General features: G+C 56.3%; 1 protein-coding gene across 1 annotated transcript in view; it reads right to left on the bottom strand.

The window, feature by feature from the left end:
- The window catches only part of Ntng2 (netrin G2), a gene marked incomplete in the record, with an annotated part of 46,665 nt that overhangs the window by 681 nt on the left and 26,318 nt on the right, over positions 1 to 19,666 (bottom strand). The window contains 1 exon segment of the mRNA XM_013506741.1: positions 2,274 to 2,446. Within this exon segment, the coding sequence (XP_013362195.1) occupies positions 2,274 to 2,446 (173 nt within the window).

Below are 19,666 nucleotides of genomic sequence, written 5' to 3'. Positions count from 1 at the left end.
CGGTGGGGGCTGCCCGGCTCCTGGCGCTGCCGCCCGGGGACGGGCCGCCCTGGGCCCGCGGTGTGCACGGAGACTCACACCCGCGAATGTGGCTTCCCCACAGGGCACCGCGATAAGCGCCGAACACCCCGCTCCGGCTCGGTTCAGACCCCGGGTGCGGCAGCTGGGGAACTGTGACCCCCTCGGGGAATCGTTAGCATGGACTGATAGGGAAAACTTCCCGGGGGCTGCAGGCGCCACCTCCTCCTCGCGCAGAGACGGCTGGGCTGGGCGACAGGCCGGCGCCCGGGGGTGCAGAGGCCAGCCCCAGCCTGCGGCCGCTCCTGCTGCGACCAGAGGCCTTGCGGTCCCAGGCGAGATTCCCCACAGCGGAGGAGGAAGGACCGGCTGCCCCGGCTGCCCCGCCACGTGGGTCACTGCGGGACAGCAGGGGGACGAGTGACCGCGCTGTGGCCGGCAGGACGGGCCAGGGCGGCCGGGGGCCAGCACTCAGCACTCAGCACTCAGCCTTCCCTTCCCAACAGGCTGGGGCGGGTGTCCTGCCGCACGGGGGACACGAGGGCTGGGGAGGGGTGCTGGCCGGGGAGGACGCAGGATCCCTGAGTGGAGAAAGCGGGGGCGGGGTGGGTACAGAGAGGTGGGGCGACGTCTAAGCTGGGCCCCAGAGGCTGCGGGTGCCAGAGGGGCAGAGAATCCAAGTCACAGGGACACCCGTGGCAGGGCCCAGTCACAGAGGCTGGAGTGGCAGGAGAGCGGATTCCGGGAGTTTGGAGCCCAAGGCAGGAAGTGGTGGGAGAGGGGAGGAGACCCCACGGGGCCTTGTACCTGGGGGCTGAGGAGGGAGCCCCGTGTTTGCCGAGGAGACTGAGCGGGGTGCAGGGGCGGGCGGTACCGGCAAGGGAAGAATTCGGGTGAATGTGGGGCGAGTGGTTAGGGAAGAGGTCAGGGGACAGTGACAGAGCCTGCGGGGCAGGGGACAGGACACCCCACAGGCTGCAGGGGAAGAGAAGAGCCAGAGGGGCTGGGCAGGCAGCGGCGGGGCACACAGAGGGGGCGAGAGTGCCAGCCAGACAGGGACTGACAGCAACTGCAGACAAGGTTTGGGACACAAGGAGACCAGGACAGGGGCTTGTGGTGGGGAGCCAGGCAGGAGGCGGCCGTTGGCACCCCAAGCTGTCTGGGTGCCTTTGAAGGCCCCCAAGTGCTGCGAGGTGCCTGTCAAGTCACCCTTCAAAGGCCTGTCACGACGCCGGCCCTGGCCCACGCACAACAGGCCTGTCACGGCCACGCCGCAGCGCTCTGCTTTGATCAGCCTGAAGCCACATAAATCTTTCACAGGTGGAGGGAGGGTGCCCAGGCGGGTGGGGCATCCATGGCCAAACACCAGCTCTGGCATAGGGTCTAGGAAGTGGCCTGGAGCCCCAGTGCCAGCTGCAGCTCAGTATGGAACCAGGAAGGACCTGAGGTTGGCTGGGCCTCAGTTTATCCATCTGCAGGGTGGGTGGTACCTGAAAGGTGTTGGTGATCAGGGCCCCGGGCCAGGAAACTCACTCAGGGCCAGCCTGGGCCCTGGCCATCTTCTTCCCCTGGGATCCCAGGGGCTCATGATTTCAGGGTGCAGGTGAGAGGGGGACCCCAAAGACTGTGCACCATGGCTTCGCTGGCACAGCTGCATGAGGAAAGGATGGGCTTTCAGCCCAGCCAGGAGCTCAGGAGAGGGCTCAATGACGTCTCTGCTGTCAGGGAGACAGGAGCCCACCGCCAGGGCCTGGTGAGGGAGCGGGGCAGCGCACGTGCAGCACGTGACACTGCGATGTGTAGCTAACGCCCCACAGATGCCTGGGATCAGGGATGGAGCTGCGGATTCTGCTCAGGCTAGCGTGGGGGCTCTGACACCCTCTTCCCTGCATCCTGTGGGGGCCTGCCCTGCATGCAGGGTCAAGGGGACGAGAGCAGGGAAGAGGCTGAGAAACCCGTCTGGGGTTTCCCTGTGTGGCCAGGGCCAGAAGGGCAGCAGAGAGGTCAGCAGTAGAGGCTACACTAGAGTGCTCCTGACAAGATGTGTGTGTGTTTGTGCATATGTGCATCTGTCTGTCTGTTGGTGTGTGCATGCCTGCTAGGGTGTGTGCATGCGCATGTTTGTGTGCATGTCCACCTGCGTGTGTGTGTGTGTGTGTGTGCTTGTGCACATGGGTATGTGTGTGTCCCACAGCTTTGGGATAAAGGGCAAGGTGGCCGCAGCCCTCCAGCTGGCATGGGGGACACATACGTACAGGCATTGGGGGAGCCGTGGGGAAGCGGCAGGTAGGAGCCAGCGCGCCAGGCGCGTGTGCGGAAGTTCCTCTTGCACTTGCCGCAGTCGGGGCCGGTGGTGTTGTGCTCACACTCGCACTGCAGACTGCCCTCTCGCACGGAGCACAGGCTGGCGTGCAGGTTGCACTTGCATCTAGGGAGATTGCAGAGGACAGGGAGGTCAGCGTGCTCGTGGGAGTAGGCCCTGTGTGCAGCTCCGGGGGCCCCCTCCTGTGTTGGGGTCCACGGCGTTCTGAGGCCTGCCCCAGACTGCAGGCTGCCTGGGTCACGCAGCTGGGCCCTCCTCTGCTTGCATGGCGGTTTCTGCTTTCCATCGGTGTGGCAAAAAACCTGGTAAAATCAATGTAGAAGTTTATTTGGTTCACAGTCGCAGATGGTTCAGTCCATGGTCGGCTGGCTCCAAGACAGGAACATCGTGGGGGAGGGGCCTAGTGGAGGAAAACTCACCTCACGGCAGCCAGCAAGCGGAGAAAGACAGAAAGAGCCTGAGAAAGGGTGGGGCCTAGGACCCGACGTAGTCCCCAGGGTTACATCTCCATGACCCACTCCTTCAATGAGGTCACTCCATGACCCTCTTCCTGTTTCCAACATCTCCCAATAATGCCATTGAATTCTATGATCCCATTAGTGGGTTAACCCACTGATGAAGTTAGAGCCCGTGTGATCCAATCACTTTCCAAAAATGCCACCTCTGCTGCAGTGGGGACATGCACGAGTCTTTGGGGAACACTTCACATTTAACCATAAAGTAGATTTCCTGCCTGTCGGGTGAGATGATGGGAACCCTTTGTCCATATTTCTGTACTTTTTTTTTTTTTTGAGACACGGAGAGTCTCAGTATGTAGTCCAGGCTGGCCTCAAACTCACAGCAATCTTTCTGCCTCAGCCTCCTGAATGTTAGGATCACAGGCAGGCACTGCCACACCTAACAGGATGCTATATTTCTAGCAGAGTGGCTTTGAATCACCTCAGTTTGTTTTTAGTACTGGGGATCAAACCCAGTGCCTCTGCGCTAAATTACATCCCCAGCCCTTTTTATTTTGTATTTTGAGACAGGGTCTCACTAAGTTTCTAAGTTTCCCAGGCTAGGCTGAAACTTGCCAAGCTCTTGCCTCAGCCTCCCGAGTGCTGGGATTACTGCATGCGACACCATGCCCAGCTTCACCTCTGCTCTTGACTGAGGTGGGCTGACAGGTAGCAAGAGCCGCTCGCAGTCCTCCTTGTACAGACAAGGACCTGGCCACCCTGTGTCTGTCAGCCCAGAGTCCACTCTACACCCTCCAGGGTGACAGAGGGATCCCCTGACTCCCAAACCCAGCCAGTTCATCCACACATGCATTATTCATTTATCCATTCAAATATTCACAGGCAGCTCATTATTCTGAAAACCAGTAAATAGAGGGAAAGAATCAGGCATTGATCCTGCCTGTCTTACATAAGCTGTACCTCAGGGTAACCAAAAATTGACAAGGGGATGTTTCCTTTTATAGCAGCATTTCATGGTAGAATTCGCAGCCCCTCCCGGATGAAGGGCTGAGGACTGAGCAGCAGCAGACTGAACATCATCCAGAGGAATGGCCTGAGAGTGCGCTTCTGCAGGACAGCACCCTCCTCCCCGTGTGAGCCCACTGTCTAGACAAACTCAACTGGAATCCCGTCAAATCCTGTCAGGGAATTCGGACAGAACAACACACTAAACGCCGCCAGGGGGATGGAGCCGGTACAGTCCCAGACGGGGTGACTGCAGAAGCCAGCACCCGAGTTTTTCACAGATGAAATGCAGTGGCTACAAACCTAACAGCGGCAGGGTACCCAGACCAAGAGCCCCTCCAAGGCGGGTCCACCCACAGCAGAACATGCACCCAGCTGCATGTCGGGCCGAACAACCTTATGCCGTCCATCAAAAGGAATGCATGTGCAAGAGACACTTGGAAATCTGAACCATGATTGTATTCGGTGAGATGAAGTTAATGTTTGTTAGGCGTGATGCTAGGCTGTGATTGCGTTTCTTGAAGTCTTTGTCTTTTAGTGATACACAGAGAAATATTTAAGATAAAATGATCAGGTGACAGATGTTTCCAAAGAGCACAGAAAAGAGGGATATGGGTAGAGACAGTGATGAAGTGAGGACTCTCCTGACCCCCAAATCCACTGGCTGACAGTGGGGGGACAGGAGTGTCACGGTCGATTCTCTCTTCTTTTGGGTGTGTGTTGGAAATTCCCCATGATATAAAACTAAGGAGGGAGGGAGAGAGAGACAGAGAGAGAGAGAGAGAGAGAGAGAGAGAGAGAGAGAGAGAGAGGGAGAGTATGCTCTATGTTATGATATGGGAAGATTTCCAAGATATAGTGTCAATATTTGGAAAAAGCAAATTGCAGTCTGGTATGTTTAGTAGAATCTTATTTTTATTAAAATATGCAAAGAGAAAGATGTGCAAGGCACCTGTTACGTGGCAGGTGCTGGGCTGGGAACAGTAAGTGTGATGGCCGCCATGCAGATGGTCCCTGCTGGGATGGGGCACCGGGTCTCACTGGGTGACAAACATCAGTGATGGGGTGGACAGGAAGGACGAAGAGACGGCACACAGGAGTCTTTGGGCAGTGAACCTATTCTGTAAGATACTGCTATGGTAGACACCTAGGATTCTGTGTGTCCCGGGGATCTTGATGTAAACTGTAGACTTTGACTAATAATTGCGGATCTGTGCGGGTTCGTTACTGTAACAAAATCACACCAGGAATGAAGGCCAGGTGTTCACAGTAGGGGAAACGGTGTAGGGAGAGGGGCCCTAATTCAGCCCATGGCGTGCAGGATCTACTTCCGGGAAGGACAGTGTCTACGCAAAACAACCCTATGTGAAGGAAATAAGAAAACAGCTTATTGTGAGCCACACTTGAGCGACCTAGGCCCCGGAGCACAGACTCAAGCTGTCCTGAAAAGAGAAGGCCTTGTGACAGCTGCCACAGGAGAGCACCAAGGCTGCTGTCCTCAGCACCTGCCACTCGAGGTTGGTGGGGGCGTTACGAGGTGGGCCAAGGGAACGTGGGGCAGCTCTGAGCAGTGGGCTGAGATGAACCTGACTGCTTTTTTCTTATCTTGGGGTGCTGGGGATAGAACCCAGAACTTCACAATGCTAAGCAAGGGCTCACCACTGAGCTATAGCTCATCCTGTCTTACCCATTCTTCGGGGGCAGACTGGCCAAGGTGAGGTCTGTGCTTCATCAAGCTATGCATGGGCAGCTAAGCCCAACACACATCCTAGACAGTTTCCTAATCATCGTGAGAACGTCAGCTCTGCTACAAAAGTCAGGGGCAAGACCTGGTTTTTTAAAGGCCTGAGGTGGCCTGGTTACCTAAGCCTCTTGGTCTTTGTCTTTTCATTTCCTTATGAGAAGTTGCCCACCTGCTACTTGCTTTTCAGGTTCTATCGTAATACAGTCTCCTCAGAAATGCTTAGGTTTACAACATTAGTTAAACATTTAGTTCGGTCTTAAACTAAAACTTGAAGCAGGATGGAGAGTGGCCAGGCCAAAGGGGAGAAACTTCAAGAAACGGCAAGAGCATGAGGAGAGACCCCACACAGAGAGGAGGCTGGGAGCGTAATAGGTACTTGGTCCGGGCACCAAGGCTGGGTTTTATTCTGCCAGGGACTCGGCGCCACCAGAAGGGTTGGTGCGCCCCGCTCAGCTCATGCTGTGGACACCAGAGACTGGTTTGATGGGCACAGGAGCAGGGCAGGCGGCTGGCAAGACAGCTGCACGAGGCGGCCTGAACAGGCGAGGCCCGCTCATTGCAAAGACTGCTTTCTGGGGCTGCGGTGCAGCTCGGCGGCCCGAGCAAGAGGCCCTGGGTTCTATCCGTAGCACAGCAAGCAAGAAAGGTCACTTCCTGAATGTCCAGGCAGCCTGTGGGCTTACAGGCAGGAGCCCCTGCAGAAGCGTGGACACCCGGATGAGGGAAGTGTAAGATCATGTGGTCTGAGATGATTCCAAGCCACAAGGAATATTCCTGATAGGAATGAAAAGACCATGGTGGCCGAAAGCTCACTGCGTGCCAACCCTTCACTGTCACCTTCCTGCTACAGACTCAGGCACGGAGGCTCAGGGGACTATGCCCCTCGCTTCACCCCAGTCATGCCTGCAACGTGAGTCTTATTTTGCTTCTCTTCTTTGTTACTTTTTATGCTTTATACTTTTTCTACGGTGAGCAGGCCTGGCCTTTGCAAGCATGTAAAAGGATTTTCAGGGCTCTAGGTGATCCTATAAGGGTGGATCATATCATTACATGTAATTCCAGCTCTTTTTTTTTTTTTTTTGGTTTGTTTTTGTTTTTTTCTGGTACCAGGAATAGAACTCATGGCCTTGCGCTTGCCAGGCAGGCACTGTGCCACTGAGCTAAACCCCCAGCCCTGTAACTCCAGTTCTTAATATTTTTCATATAAAAGCATGATGGGAGCTCAGAATTGGAAAGTGCTTGTTCCCACACTCAGGCCTGTCCTCCAGGAGGAGCGTTGGGTCCTCCAGGCTCTGGGGCTGTTTGGAAGCCAGTTTGCCGGATAGATCCCAGGAATGTTCGCTGGCGCTGAGGTCTGCTCAGAGTAAGGATCCCTAATCTGAAAATCCAAAGTATGAATGCTCCCAAATCCAGAATGGGGAGTGCTGAACTGAGGCCACAAGCAGAACATTCACATCTTACCTTAGGACCTGATACGGGCACAATGCAGGTGTTACAGTGCTGCAGAAGTGACCTTTGCACTGTGCACACGAGAAGCGCGTGAAACATAAGTGAATTTCATGTTTAGAGTTGGGTCCCTTCTCCAAGAGGTGTGATCAAAATAGATGGTGAATGTTTAAATTCGAAGAAATGAATCACCTTCAGAGTCCTCCCCCTCGCTTCAAACACACTCTTCCCATCCTTCTTGGCACTTTCTGGAGCAGCTCTGGAAGTCCTCTTGCTTGAGTTTCTTTACAGGATGTGGTGAAAAATATGGTGAACCCTGCTGCAGAGCGCCACCCAGTGGAAAGGCGGGGCTGTACAAACATGATACTCTTCATCAGATTTGGCGCTGGGTGGCTTCTAGCTCTTCCCAAAGTCAAAATGGCCATGAAGAGGGAAGGTTTTTGAATCCATTCATAATAGCGAAAGCAGCCATGATGTCGGGACTAAAAGACACTCAGGAAAGAGGACTCCAGAGCTGCTGCAGGAAGTGGCCAGGATGATGGGGTCAGGGCGCTCACCGCGTCAGGGTGGGGGTGTACTTTTAGGGGAATTACTGTGATGACGCTGTATCTTTTACTGCAACACATTTTTAAAAATTTAAACACTCACCTTAGTTTTGCGCATACCTCGTATAGGCAAATATTCAGGACTCTGAAAAAATAAAAGTTTCCCAACACTTCTGATGCTGAGTGTTTCAGATAAAGGGTCCTGAAGGTGCATGAAAGTCCTTCTTCCCCGTCCAGCCGGGACACCACCCCCATCAGAGCAGAAATAAATGGAGCATGAACGCCGCTTGTTCGTCGATGGAGTCCCCTTCCCTCCACCTCGGCATACGTGCCCGAGCCGTCTCTGTACTGGAGCCCAGAGACGGTGGCAAGGGACAGCCCTGTGCGGAAGCCCTGTTGGTCAAGCAAGCGCCCCCTGCTGCTCTCCCACCGCCCCCTCGGCCCCCCACCAGGGTCCCACCGCACAGGAGTACCTCCACGGCTCCGACCGTCCTGCAGGAACGGACTTTGCCTGAGAAAAGTTTGTTTGCAAAATGCATTTGACCTCAGGAGGTTTCAAGTTTTTGCCTTCTGAATCCTATTTAACACCCCACTGAGCCAGCCGGAGAGGGACACCCCGGCCGTGTGAAACCGGGACGTACTCCACGCTGTTGGCCCGAGGAAAGGATATTTTTAGACATCAGCTACATGAAGAAAAGATTGCCATCGACTTTGGGTGATAACACTGACCTTGGCTTATTAAAAATGCATAAGAGACCAGCGGAATCCGAGCAGCATATTGCAACGATGATAACGGGCGGCGTAGGATGTCAGAGCTGGACAGGCCCCCGGCAGCCCAGGGAGGGGAGCAGCTGCTCCTGACCCCGTCCAGATGTCTGTCCCTGACTGGCCCCGCCCGGCCCGTGCCACTCCTGTCTTCCGTAGAAGCAGGGAAGACACCACGGCCTGTCCAGCTCCCTGCAGAGCCCAGAGAGATCACGGTGGTCCCGCTTCACTGACTCATTCCTGCGGTCCCTCTCGCTCTGTGCCTCTCTGCCTCACAGTCCTCTGTCCAGTTGTGTGTGTTCTGGTCTTTCCAACCTCTGGGCCTTTGCACCTGCCATGCCCTGCCTGGAAAGTGTATCTGGGCTTGGGCCCTTCTAACACTAACTCTTAGAGACAGCATCCACTTTCAGGCCAAACATCCCTTCTGTGGGGAGCCTCTGGCCGCCCCCTCTCCTCTTGGTCCTTGCCAAAAAGCTCATGGAAACCAGCATCCTCTCCCAGCGCCAAGGACGAGGGGAGATGGGTGCCTGAGATGGGAAACAGTGATTATGTGCTTTTGTGCTTGTGTGTTTCTGTATTTATGCTCATCAATCTCGCAGCTTGCTTAGAAGAGGCAGAATTTCAGAAGGGCATTGGTTTACTGAAAGTATTGGTAAATAAATACATTCATACAGTGGGATAAGTATATGCGAAAGAATGAAGTTAGATTCTATCCCCACATTCTAACAGAATAACTCAAAATGGCTCAAAGACCTCAATGAGGAAACTCTTAGAAGGAAATACAGGGGTAAATTTTCACAACTCTGGGTGAAGCAGTGGTTTCTTAGATATGACCCCAAAAACAAAGGCAATGGGAGGAAAAAATAGATAAACTAGACTTCAGCAAAGCTAAATATTTTTGTGCCTCAAAGGGTACTGTCAAGAAAGTAAAAAAACAACTCATAAAAGAGGAGAAAAAACTGCAAATCTTGCCTGGTATGGTGGTGCAGGCCTGTAATCCCAGCACTCAGGAGGCTGGGGCAGGAGGATTGCTGCAAGTTGGAAGCCAGTCTGGGCTACACAGTGAGTTCAAGGCAGTATGAACTATACAGCCAGACTCTGTCTTAAAAAACAAACAAAAAATGCAAATCTTGTATCTGATAAATAATTTATACCTAGAATATAAAATGAATTCTTACAGCTCAATAATAAAAAGATGAATTACTCAATATTGAAAATGATGAAAGGATCTAAATAGGTGTTTCTCCAAAGAAGATATTGAATGTCAAAGTACGCGAAGAAAAAGGTGCCCCATTGTTGGTCACCAGGGAGATAAATGTACATTGACACCAGGAGGAGATGCCACCTCACGCTCACAGGGGTGGCTGGACTCAAAAGACAGGTAACACTAAGTGTTGGCAAGGAGTGGGGAGCTGGAGCCTTCCACATTGCTGCTGGGATGCAAAATGGTGCAGCTACTTTGGAAAGAGGGGTGGCAGCTCCACGAAAGGGTAAACTGAGGAGTTCTGACACAAGCCAGCAACCCTACCTCAGGATACACCAAGAACAGTAAACGTATCTGTCCATACAAAAACCTGTACACAAATGCCCATAGCAACACTCTTTACAATACCCTAAAGGTAGAAGCAACCCCAGCATCCATCAACAGATAAACAAAATGTGATGCATACAGGTGGTGGAATATCATTCAGCCATAAAAAGGAATGGAATACTGATTCAGCTACGGCTTGAAATCTGAATACAGGCTAGGTGAAATTAAGCCTGATGCAAAATGACAGATATCACCTGATTCCATTTATATGAAACACCCCAGCACAGGCAAATCTTCAGAGACAGAAAGCAGATTAGTGGCTTCTGACGGCTGAGCTGGGGAGGAGGGGGTTAAGGATGAGGACTAGGGAAGAAAGGTCCTTTTAGGGGGGTGACAATGTTTTAAAATTGAGGGAGATGATGGCGGCACACTATGAATACACATGGGATTATAAAAATACGGTGTGTTTATGTTTTTTTAAAAAAATTTTTCAGGAAATTTTGCTGGAGAAAAGGAACGGGGAATAGGAATAGCTCCCGAGAGACAGGAGGGGTCCTGAATGGTTTGCTTTGTTTTTAAAATTTTATCACAGTGAAAGACACATTGCCACGAATCCCCCTCAAAATCCTCCCCCTCACTTCCAACACACTCTTCCCACCCTTCTTGCCACTTTCTGGAGCAGCTCTGGAAGTCCTCTTTCATGAGTTTCTTTACAGGATGTGGTAAAACATCCGGGGAACGCTGCTGCCGAGCGCCACCCAGTGGAAAGGCGGGGCTGTACAAACATGCCACTGCGTCCTCATCGACTTTATTCCCCGGACTTTGCACCGGGTGGCTTCTAGCTCTTCCCAAAGTCAAAATGACCACGCGGAGCGAAGGCTTTCAAATCCATTCATAACAACAAAAGCAGCCACGACAGCGGGACTAAGAGACACTCAGGAAAGAGGTCTCCAGGGCTGCTGCAGGGAGTGGCACGGACGACGGGATGAGTATGTTTGAAGCGAGGGAGAGGATTTGGGGAGCATTTACGGCAATGTATCTTTTACTGTAGAGTTTTTTAGTCAATTTAAACATTCACCATATTTGTGGATCGCGCTGAGTACTAAAGCTGTTAAGTCACAGGCTTCCGTTGGGTGGGCTGCGTGCACGGGCGTGTCACCCTAGCAGAGCTGGGCGCGAGTGGGCAGGAAAGCCGCAGGAAGGGCTCTGCTGAGTGGTGACAGCTGGAAAGAAACCGTTCTTCGCGATCTCTCTCCTCCCGCGCCCAGGGGTGCCCCTGCTCCTGGGTGACCCTAGTGCACTGTGCCTGGAAGGCTGTGGAACAGGCAGCCGACGCTGGGGGCCGCATCTGCGCGCGTCTCACCCGGGCCCTTCACAGCCGTGGATGAAATGTCAAGTTCCGGTCAACGCTTCACACGGGCTCTGGGACGAGTCTATCACCCCTACCGCCAAGACAAGGAAACGGGCACAGGGAGGTCAAGCAGCTTGCGGAGGGTGCACAGCAGGTGACCTTGGCAGAAGGAGGTGACCTTGAGCAGTAGCGGGTGGTGGCCTACAGCTTCCATGGCTCGGGGTCCGACAGAGGGACCCTGGAAGGGCAAACACCCCCCAACCCGGAGCCAGGCTGTTCCCACCCCTCCGGCTGCCGTCCCTTGATCTCTCTTCCTCACCCCAGCAGGCCCTTCGAAGGCGAAGTGGACAAAATAAATAAGCACACCCTGTAAATAACCTAGCGGCACTCGCACGGACAGGCGCGGGGCAGTGTGAACCAAATCCCTCGAAAACCCACAGGCTGGCTCTCCCACTTCACAGGGACACGGGACCCCTGCAGGTCCGGGCCAGAAACCGCCCAGGTGTCAGGGGAGGCGGGCTCTGAACACAGTTCGCGGGCCACCGGCGACCAATCACAGGCAGCTGCGCCTGGCCACGCCCCTCTCACCCCTGCTGCGGCCCTGTCCAGACCTGAAGGCCTTGCTCCTCTCCTCCTCCCAAGGGTCAGGGTGAGAAGCGCCGGGCTCCCAGGACCACCAGCCAGGGCCACCCGGCCCCGCCAGTGTGACACGGGTGTGTGCGCGTGTGTGCAAGCATGTGCGTGTGGCAGCCCCTCTGCGCCCGCCTCCCCCTCCAGAGTCCCACAGCTTCAACTCTTGCGACTGCGACAGGGACATACACACACACGTACGTGCACACGTGTGCACACACATATGCATGCACAGCAGGGTGCAGAGTCTGCGGCCAGGCACTGCTGCTGATTTGCCCCTCACCTCCAGACAGTCACTTCTCTGGGACCCAGGCCCGCTCACATAGAAAACAAAGGGCTGAATCATGCCTTAGGGTTTCAGGTGTGCTTCAATTTTCCCAAGTGCCTAACGCTGGAAGCTTGGTACACAGCAGGCGCTCAGTGTCTTCGGAGGGAGGAGGGAGAGGGAGGGGCAGCCCAGGAAGGAGGGAAGCGGAGGCAGGGAGCAGGGGCCCTGCTCAGCAGCTCCTTGCGGGCATCCAGGATGGTGCGAAGGCTCCGCACCCCGCTGGGCTGGAAGGCAGGTTCTGCAGTGACCCCATCGCTGTGCTCACACCCGTGCCCTGTGCTGGGCAGGCTCGAGTGACCTGCCTCAGGTGCTGCGTGACGTGTGTCACACGGGTTTGACACAGAGCACCACCGCAAACACCAGTTATTCTGTCATCACCACTGTCCTCGGCCAACAAGTGACTGGGGGGTGGCAATGTGGGGCTCCTGGAGCAGAGATCAGGGGACAGGAGCCCCTCCTGCCAGCACCCTAGACCAGCTGAGCCCTAAGCCAGCTCAGGCGGCCTGCTCTTTGCCCCTAGGGTCCCCATATGCAGGGATACATCCGCTGGCCTCTTGAACCTGCTTTCCCACTGAGCCCCCTACCTTTGGGCTGCCAGATTTAGCAAATAAAAATGCAGAATGGCTGGGCATGGGGGCACACACTTGTAATTCCTGTATTTGGGAGGCTGAGGCAGGAGGATCACAAGTTCAAGGCCAGCCTCGGCTACACAATGAGACCCTGTTTCAAAAACAAAACTAACAAGCAAAAGCTGGATGCTGGCCAGGTGTGGTGCTTGTAGTCACACCTCCTCAAGAGGCTGAAGCCCTTGATTACCAGAGGATTAACTGAGCCCAGGGGTCAGGGCCAGCTGGGGTCAACAAGGTGAGAGGCCCCTCAAGGAAGACAGGATGTCAGGTTATGTTTGCATTCTAGATGCACAACGAACAACTTTGTTAGTGTAAATGTAGCTCATGAAACATTTGGGATCTACTTATCCTAAAAGTCATTCCTAGCCGGGTGTGGTAGCACATGCCTGTCATCCCAGCATTCAGGAGGCTGAGGCAGGAGGATTGTTGCAAGTTTGAGACCAGCCTGGGCTACAAAGTGAGCTCAAGGTCAGGTTGAACTGTATAGGGGGACTGTCTAAAACAAAAAGCTCCCCCTCCAGAAAAAAGCCCAAAAAACAAAACTAAAAGTCATTTCTGTTCACCTGAAATTCGGGGCATCCTGCCCTTCACCTGCCACCCCCCCGCCAGCCCCGCTCCGTGTCCCACCCCCTGCCTCCTTGTCACTGGCTGGTATGGGGCACCTCTCACCCGCTGGAAGCCGGCCCTGCACCTGCCTGCCAACGCAGGGCCGCAGCTGCCCGCTCCGCTGAGCTGTTCCTTTTCTGGAGCCTGCTTGTCCCTAACGAGCCCCAGGAGGTGACAACTGATCCAAGAAGCGCCCGGCTCACCTCCAGGGAAGGCTCGTCCCAGACAGCCCGAGTCCTCGAACGCTGGCAGGCCCAGCGGGGGTCTGACAGCCACACGGAGGACGGCAGGGCCGCCAGCCTGTGCCAGGTGGGAGCGTGCCCTGCCCCGCGGGGAGGGGCGGGCAGCGCCTGGGAGCTGCCGGCAGGGGCGCCATCTGGACCTGGGCCTGGCACCGGTGTGCCCCGGGAATCGTGAGCGGGGCCTCCCCTTCCCGGCGGCGGTGAGAGGAGCGGCGTCTGGAGAGGCTCCCAGACGGCGGGGCGGGCGGAGTGTGGCTCAGCCCCGTCCCTGAGTGGTGTCTTCACCCCCGGGGAAGGGGCGTGGGAAGCCGGGGCCGGCGCGGAGGAGCCGGAGGCCCCAGGGTGGGCTCCCACTCAGGTGACCCCCACGGGAGCGCATGGCCTTCCTGCAGAGTGGGGTGTGCAGGTGGAGGCTGGGGAAGCCCGCAAAGCGGCCCCCCGGGATCGTGGGGTTGTGGTGACTGGTCTCGGCCGCCGCCCTTCCCTCTCATCTGCCCCTCGTGCCTGCACCGTCCCAGGGACAGAGGATCGGGGACGCCTCGAAGGACCGAGGTGGAAGGAAAAGTCCTGCTGCTCCCCAGGGAGAATCCGCTTGCTGTAAAGCCTGCTCTGCTGTTTGGCAGATCCCTCTCAGGGGACCCTGGGTCCCAGGGAAGCAAAGCCCACGCCCAAGCTGGCTGAGCTGAAGCCGGTTAGTGTCGCGCTGTGTGGGCACAGGGAAGGGGCCGCCACCAGGGGCCCTTCCTGCCCAAGCGAGTCAGGCGTCTGCAGCCAGGAGGGCGCGACCCAAGGGCTGAGGAGTCACATGGGAGGTGCCCGGGGCTCCCCTGTCCAGCCAGCGGTTGGGCAAGGTCAGGATGGGCCACGAGGCTGGGCTTGGCCAAGGGTCACCCCGGGAATCTTCCCTTCCCCGAGACAAGCCCCAACCGAGGCCCCAGGCTGAGTCGGCTTTGATGGACCCTGGCCAGGACCCTTAAACCTTCTCTGGTGGGTAGGCGGAGGCAGGGCTTTGGCAGGGACAAGGTGGCACGGAGATTGGCAGAGGTTAGAGCAAGAAACGGTCAGGAGAGAACCACGAGGCCCCCTGGGCCCTGGGGTGACAAGCGACTGGAAGGACGGGGCGAGTCTGGGGACCATGCTGAGGGGAAGGACTCCCCGCTGACCAGTGGAGTGGGGCGGCAGGTCCTGCAGAACAAAGCCCCCGAGGCCACCCCTGGGGACTGGAGCCTGGGCAGGGGCAGAGGGCGGAGCTGCAGGCCTGGGGTCTCAGTGACACAGGGTGACTTGGACAAATGCAGGCCACCATCCTCCCGGAAAACAGCCGGCCGGCAATTGAGTTCATTGTCTAAATCAAATTTGGGCTTCTGCGCGAGCTTGTTTCGTATTAAATGCTTTCTCGGACATCACCTCTCCGTCTGCTGACAAATCCCATTACCTGCCACGGGGCCGGACGCGGCCTGCAGCCCACAGCGGGAGCCGGCCCAGGGGAGCCGAGGCCTGCAGGGCAACACAGCGTGGGACCGGGGGCTGGGAGGCCCCCCAGCCCGGCTGGCAAATGAATGCAAGCTTGCCTCTTCCCCTACGAGGTGTCCCAGCACCCCAGGGGAAGGGCGGGGGAGGTGGGGCCCTATGCCAGGCCTCGGGAAAGGACGAGGAGGAACGGGGTGTGACAGCAGAGGGTGGTGGCACTGCGTGGGCATCCGTGCCCCGCTGGTCTCGGCTCTGTACCTCCGAGTCAGCCCTGCTTCCCAGGCCTTTGTGCCGCAGTGTGACAGAGACTTACATGTTCATGTGAGGGTGTGTGTCTGCTCGGGAATGAGTGGGTGAACGAGTGAGTGAGTGAGTGAGCGAGTGAGTGAATGAGTGAGTGAGTGAGTGAGCGAGTGAGCGAGCGAGTGAATGAGTGAGCGAGCGAGTGAGTGAGTGAATGAGTGAACGAGTGACTGAGTGAATGAGTGAGCGAGTGAGCGAGCGAGTGAATGAGTGAGCGAGAGAGTGAGTGAATGAGTGAGCGAGCGAGCGAGTGAGCAAGTGAGTGAGTGAATGAGTGAGTGAGTGAGTGAATGGGTGAGCGAGCGAGTGAGTGAGTGAATGAATGAGTGAATGAGTGAGTGAATGAATGAGTGAGTGAGTGAGTGAATGAATGAGTGAATGAGTGAGTGAATGAGTGAGTGAGTGAGTGAATGAGTGAGTAAATGGGTGAGTGAGCGAGTGAGTGAAAGAATGAGTGAATGAGTGAGTGAATGAGTGAGTGAATGAGTGAGTGAGTGAATGAGTGAGTGAATGAGTGAGTGAGTAATGAGTGAGTGAGTGAGTGAATGGGTGAGCGAGTGAGTGAGTGAAAGAATGAATGAGTGAATGAGTGAGTGAGTGAATGAGTGAGTGGTGAATGAGTGAGTGAATGAGTGAGTGAGTGAATGAATGAGTGAGTGAGTTAATGAGTGAGTGAATGAGTGAGTGAGTGAGTGAATGAGTGAGTGAATGAGTGAGCGAGTGAGTGAATGAGTGAGTGAATGAGTGAATGAGTGAGTGAGTGAATGAGTGAATGAGTGAGTGAGTGAGTGAGTGAGTGAATGAGTGAGTGAGTGAATGAGTGAGCGAGTGAGTGAGTGAACGAGTGAATGAGTGAGTGAGTGAATGAGTGAGTGAGTGAATGAGTGAGTGAATGAGTGAGTGAGTGAGTGAGTGAGTGAGTGAGTGAATGAGTGAGTGAATGAGTGAGTGAGTGAATGAATGAGTGAGTGAGTGAGTGAGTGAGTGAAGAATGAATGCATTCCACAGATCCGTTGGGTCTGGAGCTGGTGCCGTAGCCAGCCAGGGCCTCTGGGGCTGTAGCCATGCATGGCCTCTGCCTGTGCAGCAGCAGGCTGTGACCTCGGAGGCCAAGCAGGGACGGGGCACTGCGCAGCTCCCTGGCCTTCAGAGCCCCAAGTGGTGTTCTGTGAGCTGAGCCCTGGGCAGAGGGCCTGGGGAGGCCTGCGATGGCCCTGAGGCAGCTGGGGGACACAGATTCAGGGTGGCAGAACCCCAAGACTGGGCCCTGGCCACAGAGGAAGGGGGAGGACAAGTGTGTGGTTGCTGCAAGGGGTACAGGGCAGGGACTCGACCCCAAGGTCCACGGGAAGGCTGCAGGAGGTGGCACAAACCTAATCCCAGCACACAGGAGGCTGAAGCAGGAGGATCGCCATGAGTTCAAGGCCAGCCTGGGCTACACGGTGAGACCCTGTCTCAAAAAAAAAAAAAAAAAAAATCCACAGGAAGCCAAGCAGGAAAGGGACGGGGCGGGCATGCATGGGAAGAACTGGGTGGGCACAGCAAGATGGCAGGGGACAGGGGGGGCCGGCCCCTCCCTACAGGACATCCTGAGGCTCAGCCTCTCTTGTGTCCTCTCAAGCTCAGAGGAGGGAGGGGTGGTCAGGAGTCCAGAGCAGAGCGTTTCCCCGCCAGAGTGGAAAGATGCCCCAGGAACCGAGAGCCAAGTGGGCAGCTCAGAATGGGGCCCCGTCCCTGGTCCCCCAGGCACCCAGGGCTCAGAAGGACCTGTGGGCTCCAGCTCAGGTTCAGAAGCTCAGGGCCCCGCCCTGCCCACCACCGGGGCTCTCTCCAAAACTAGAAGAAAACCAAGTCCCTCGGGGCGTGACCTGATCCTACAGCATCTGCAGCCGCCACGGCCGGGTCACACGGAATCCACAGGGCCCCTCCCCGCTCCACTGCATGACACCCTCCCTTGGGCTTTGTCCCTTGGTCGCTTGTGGTCTCCGGTTTGTATACTCCAACCGCTCCCTGCTAGAGCAGCGGTCATTGCCATCACGGGCGGGGGTGTGTGCCCATCATGGGCATGGAAGTTAGCTTGGAGACTGAAGTCCTAACCGTGCGTGTGCCTGGTCATGGAAACAGGGTCACGGCAGAGGTGATTCAGACACAAGCTACAAGGAGAGCATCCAGGGAGGGACAGCCTCACGGGAAGAAGGGGTGCGGGGGACACTGAGTGAACCCCGTGTGCAGAGAGGACGGGCAGGAGAGGACGAGGCCGAGGTCGGAGCCGCGCGTCTGAGACCAGGCCACCGACGATCGCTGCCCCCTGGCTCAGAGCGAGCCTGTGACACCCGGTTTTAGACTGGTTCCTCACACTTCCCAGGCCTCGGGAATCCCACGTCCCTTCCTGTCCCCGTCGGCCTTTGGCTCTCAGTGAATGACCATAGTTATGCGCTGCTTTCTGGATTTTTTTTGAGACTGGGTCTCACTATGCAGCTCAGGCTGGCTGTGAACTCACGGTGCAGCCCGGGCTGGCGTCCAGCTCACAGCACTTCTGTGTCTCGGCCTCCTGAGGGCTGGGGTGACAGGTGCGCACCGCCACACCCGTCACACACTTCACTCTCTGAGGGAAGCGGAGGCTTTCCAGACGCTCGCGGACCGCGGGGCCCTTTGAGAACGGACAGAAACTGGGGTGCTCCTCCCCTCGGGCCACACACACGGTGCTCAGAGCCAGGCGTCCTGAGGGCTGTGGGCCACCTGCCCGGGGCCCAGTGCTCTTTCAGCACGGCAAGGACGGTGCCGGCCACAGGCCCCCAGGGGTCCCCGGCCGGAGCTCCACAGGGAGGCGCCGGCCAAGCACCCTGGCCCCGGGCTCCCCTTAGGGAAGTGGGAAGGAATGTGGACAGGTTAGGAAACCTGTCCCCACGGTCACACGGGTCCCAGGATTTCTCCACCATCTACTTTAAACATGGTAAAATCTACAAAACATAAAATTTACCCCCCTGCCATGTCAAAGTATTCAGTTGTTACCACTGAGTAATCCAAAATGTTGTGCAAACGTCATCACTGTCCATTTGCAAACTCTTCCATCCTCCCACACCGGAACTCTGTCCCCACACACATTAACCCTGTCACCCCCACCCCAGGGCCCACTTTCTGTCTGTCTATATGAATGTGAGAGCTCTAGGGGCCTCATATAAATGGAATGCGAAGATTATCTTTTTGCAATCAACTTCTCTCACTGCCTGTAATGCCTCATGCTTTATCCATGTCAAAGCATGTGCCACAGTCTTTCCTTTTTTAGGAGTGAGTAATATTTCACTGTGTGAATACACCACATGTCATTTACCCATTCATCCATCAGCACATATTGGGGTAGTTCCCACCTTTTGGCTATCCTGAGTAACGCTGCTGGGGACGTGGATGCATTACTCTCTCTTCAAGTCCCTGCCTTCGATTATTTTGCATATAGTCATAGAAGAATTGACTGAATTGGTCCTATGATAATCCGAACTTTTCCAGGAACCACCAGGGTGTTCTCCAAAGTGGCTGTGCCACTTTACACCCCCTTCGGCAGTGCACACGCCTCTCCCCGCCCCAGCCAGCACTCTTTTCCTGCCTTTCTCATGGGAGCCACCCCGCTGTTTTGCTCTTCCTGGACTCAGTTTCCACATCTGTGCAGTGGGCGCGAGGGTCCTCACAGGGTCGGACTCTGGGCACCGCCCACTCCGGGAGCCCTGGCTGCTGCTTCGGAGGCAGCTCAGCCCTCTGAGCTCAAGGTCCCCCTGCCAGGAGCGCCTCAGGGCCCCCTTCTGGCCTGAGCTCCTGCGGAGCACTGAGGAAAGGGCCTGGCAAGGGGAAGCACCCCGCCCCGCCCCGCCCTGCCCCGCCCGGCCCTCCAAGCTCTGCTTGCCTCTGCGTTGCTATTCTGGCCCAGCGCTCCCATCTCCAGTTACCAGCGATCAATAGGGACCGCATGTCCGCAGAGGACAGACAGAGGCAGGGGCGGGAGCGGGGAGGAGGGGGCAGGCAGGGGGCCCAGGGCCGGTGGTGGGTCGGGGAGCCCCGAAGTCCAGGCCCAGGACAGCCTCCCCGGCCGGGAGCAGGGCGTGGCCGGGATGCCTGGCCGGAGCACAGCGGGTGCTGGGTGCCCAGGGTTCCTTCTGTTCACCCGCAGGTACGGCTGTCGCCTTAATCTGGTGCACGGGGCTGCTCTGCATCAGCTCCCACACACACCGCCCCGGCCGGCTCCAACCCTGCGGGCGGTGCGGAGTTCACTCCTGGCTGCCC

The sequence above is a fragment of the Chinchilla lanigera genome, unplaced genomic scaffold, assembly GCF_000276665.1.
Source record: "Chinchilla lanigera isolate Chin_1 unplaced genomic scaffold, ChiLan1.0 scaffold00112, whole genome shotgun sequence".
Taxonomy (NCBI): domain Eukaryota; kingdom Metazoa; phylum Chordata; class Mammalia; order Rodentia; family Chinchillidae; genus Chinchilla; species Chinchilla lanigera.
The sequence above is the reverse complement of the archived record's forward strand: the minus strand, read 5'-3'. Positions and strand labels throughout refer to the sequence as shown.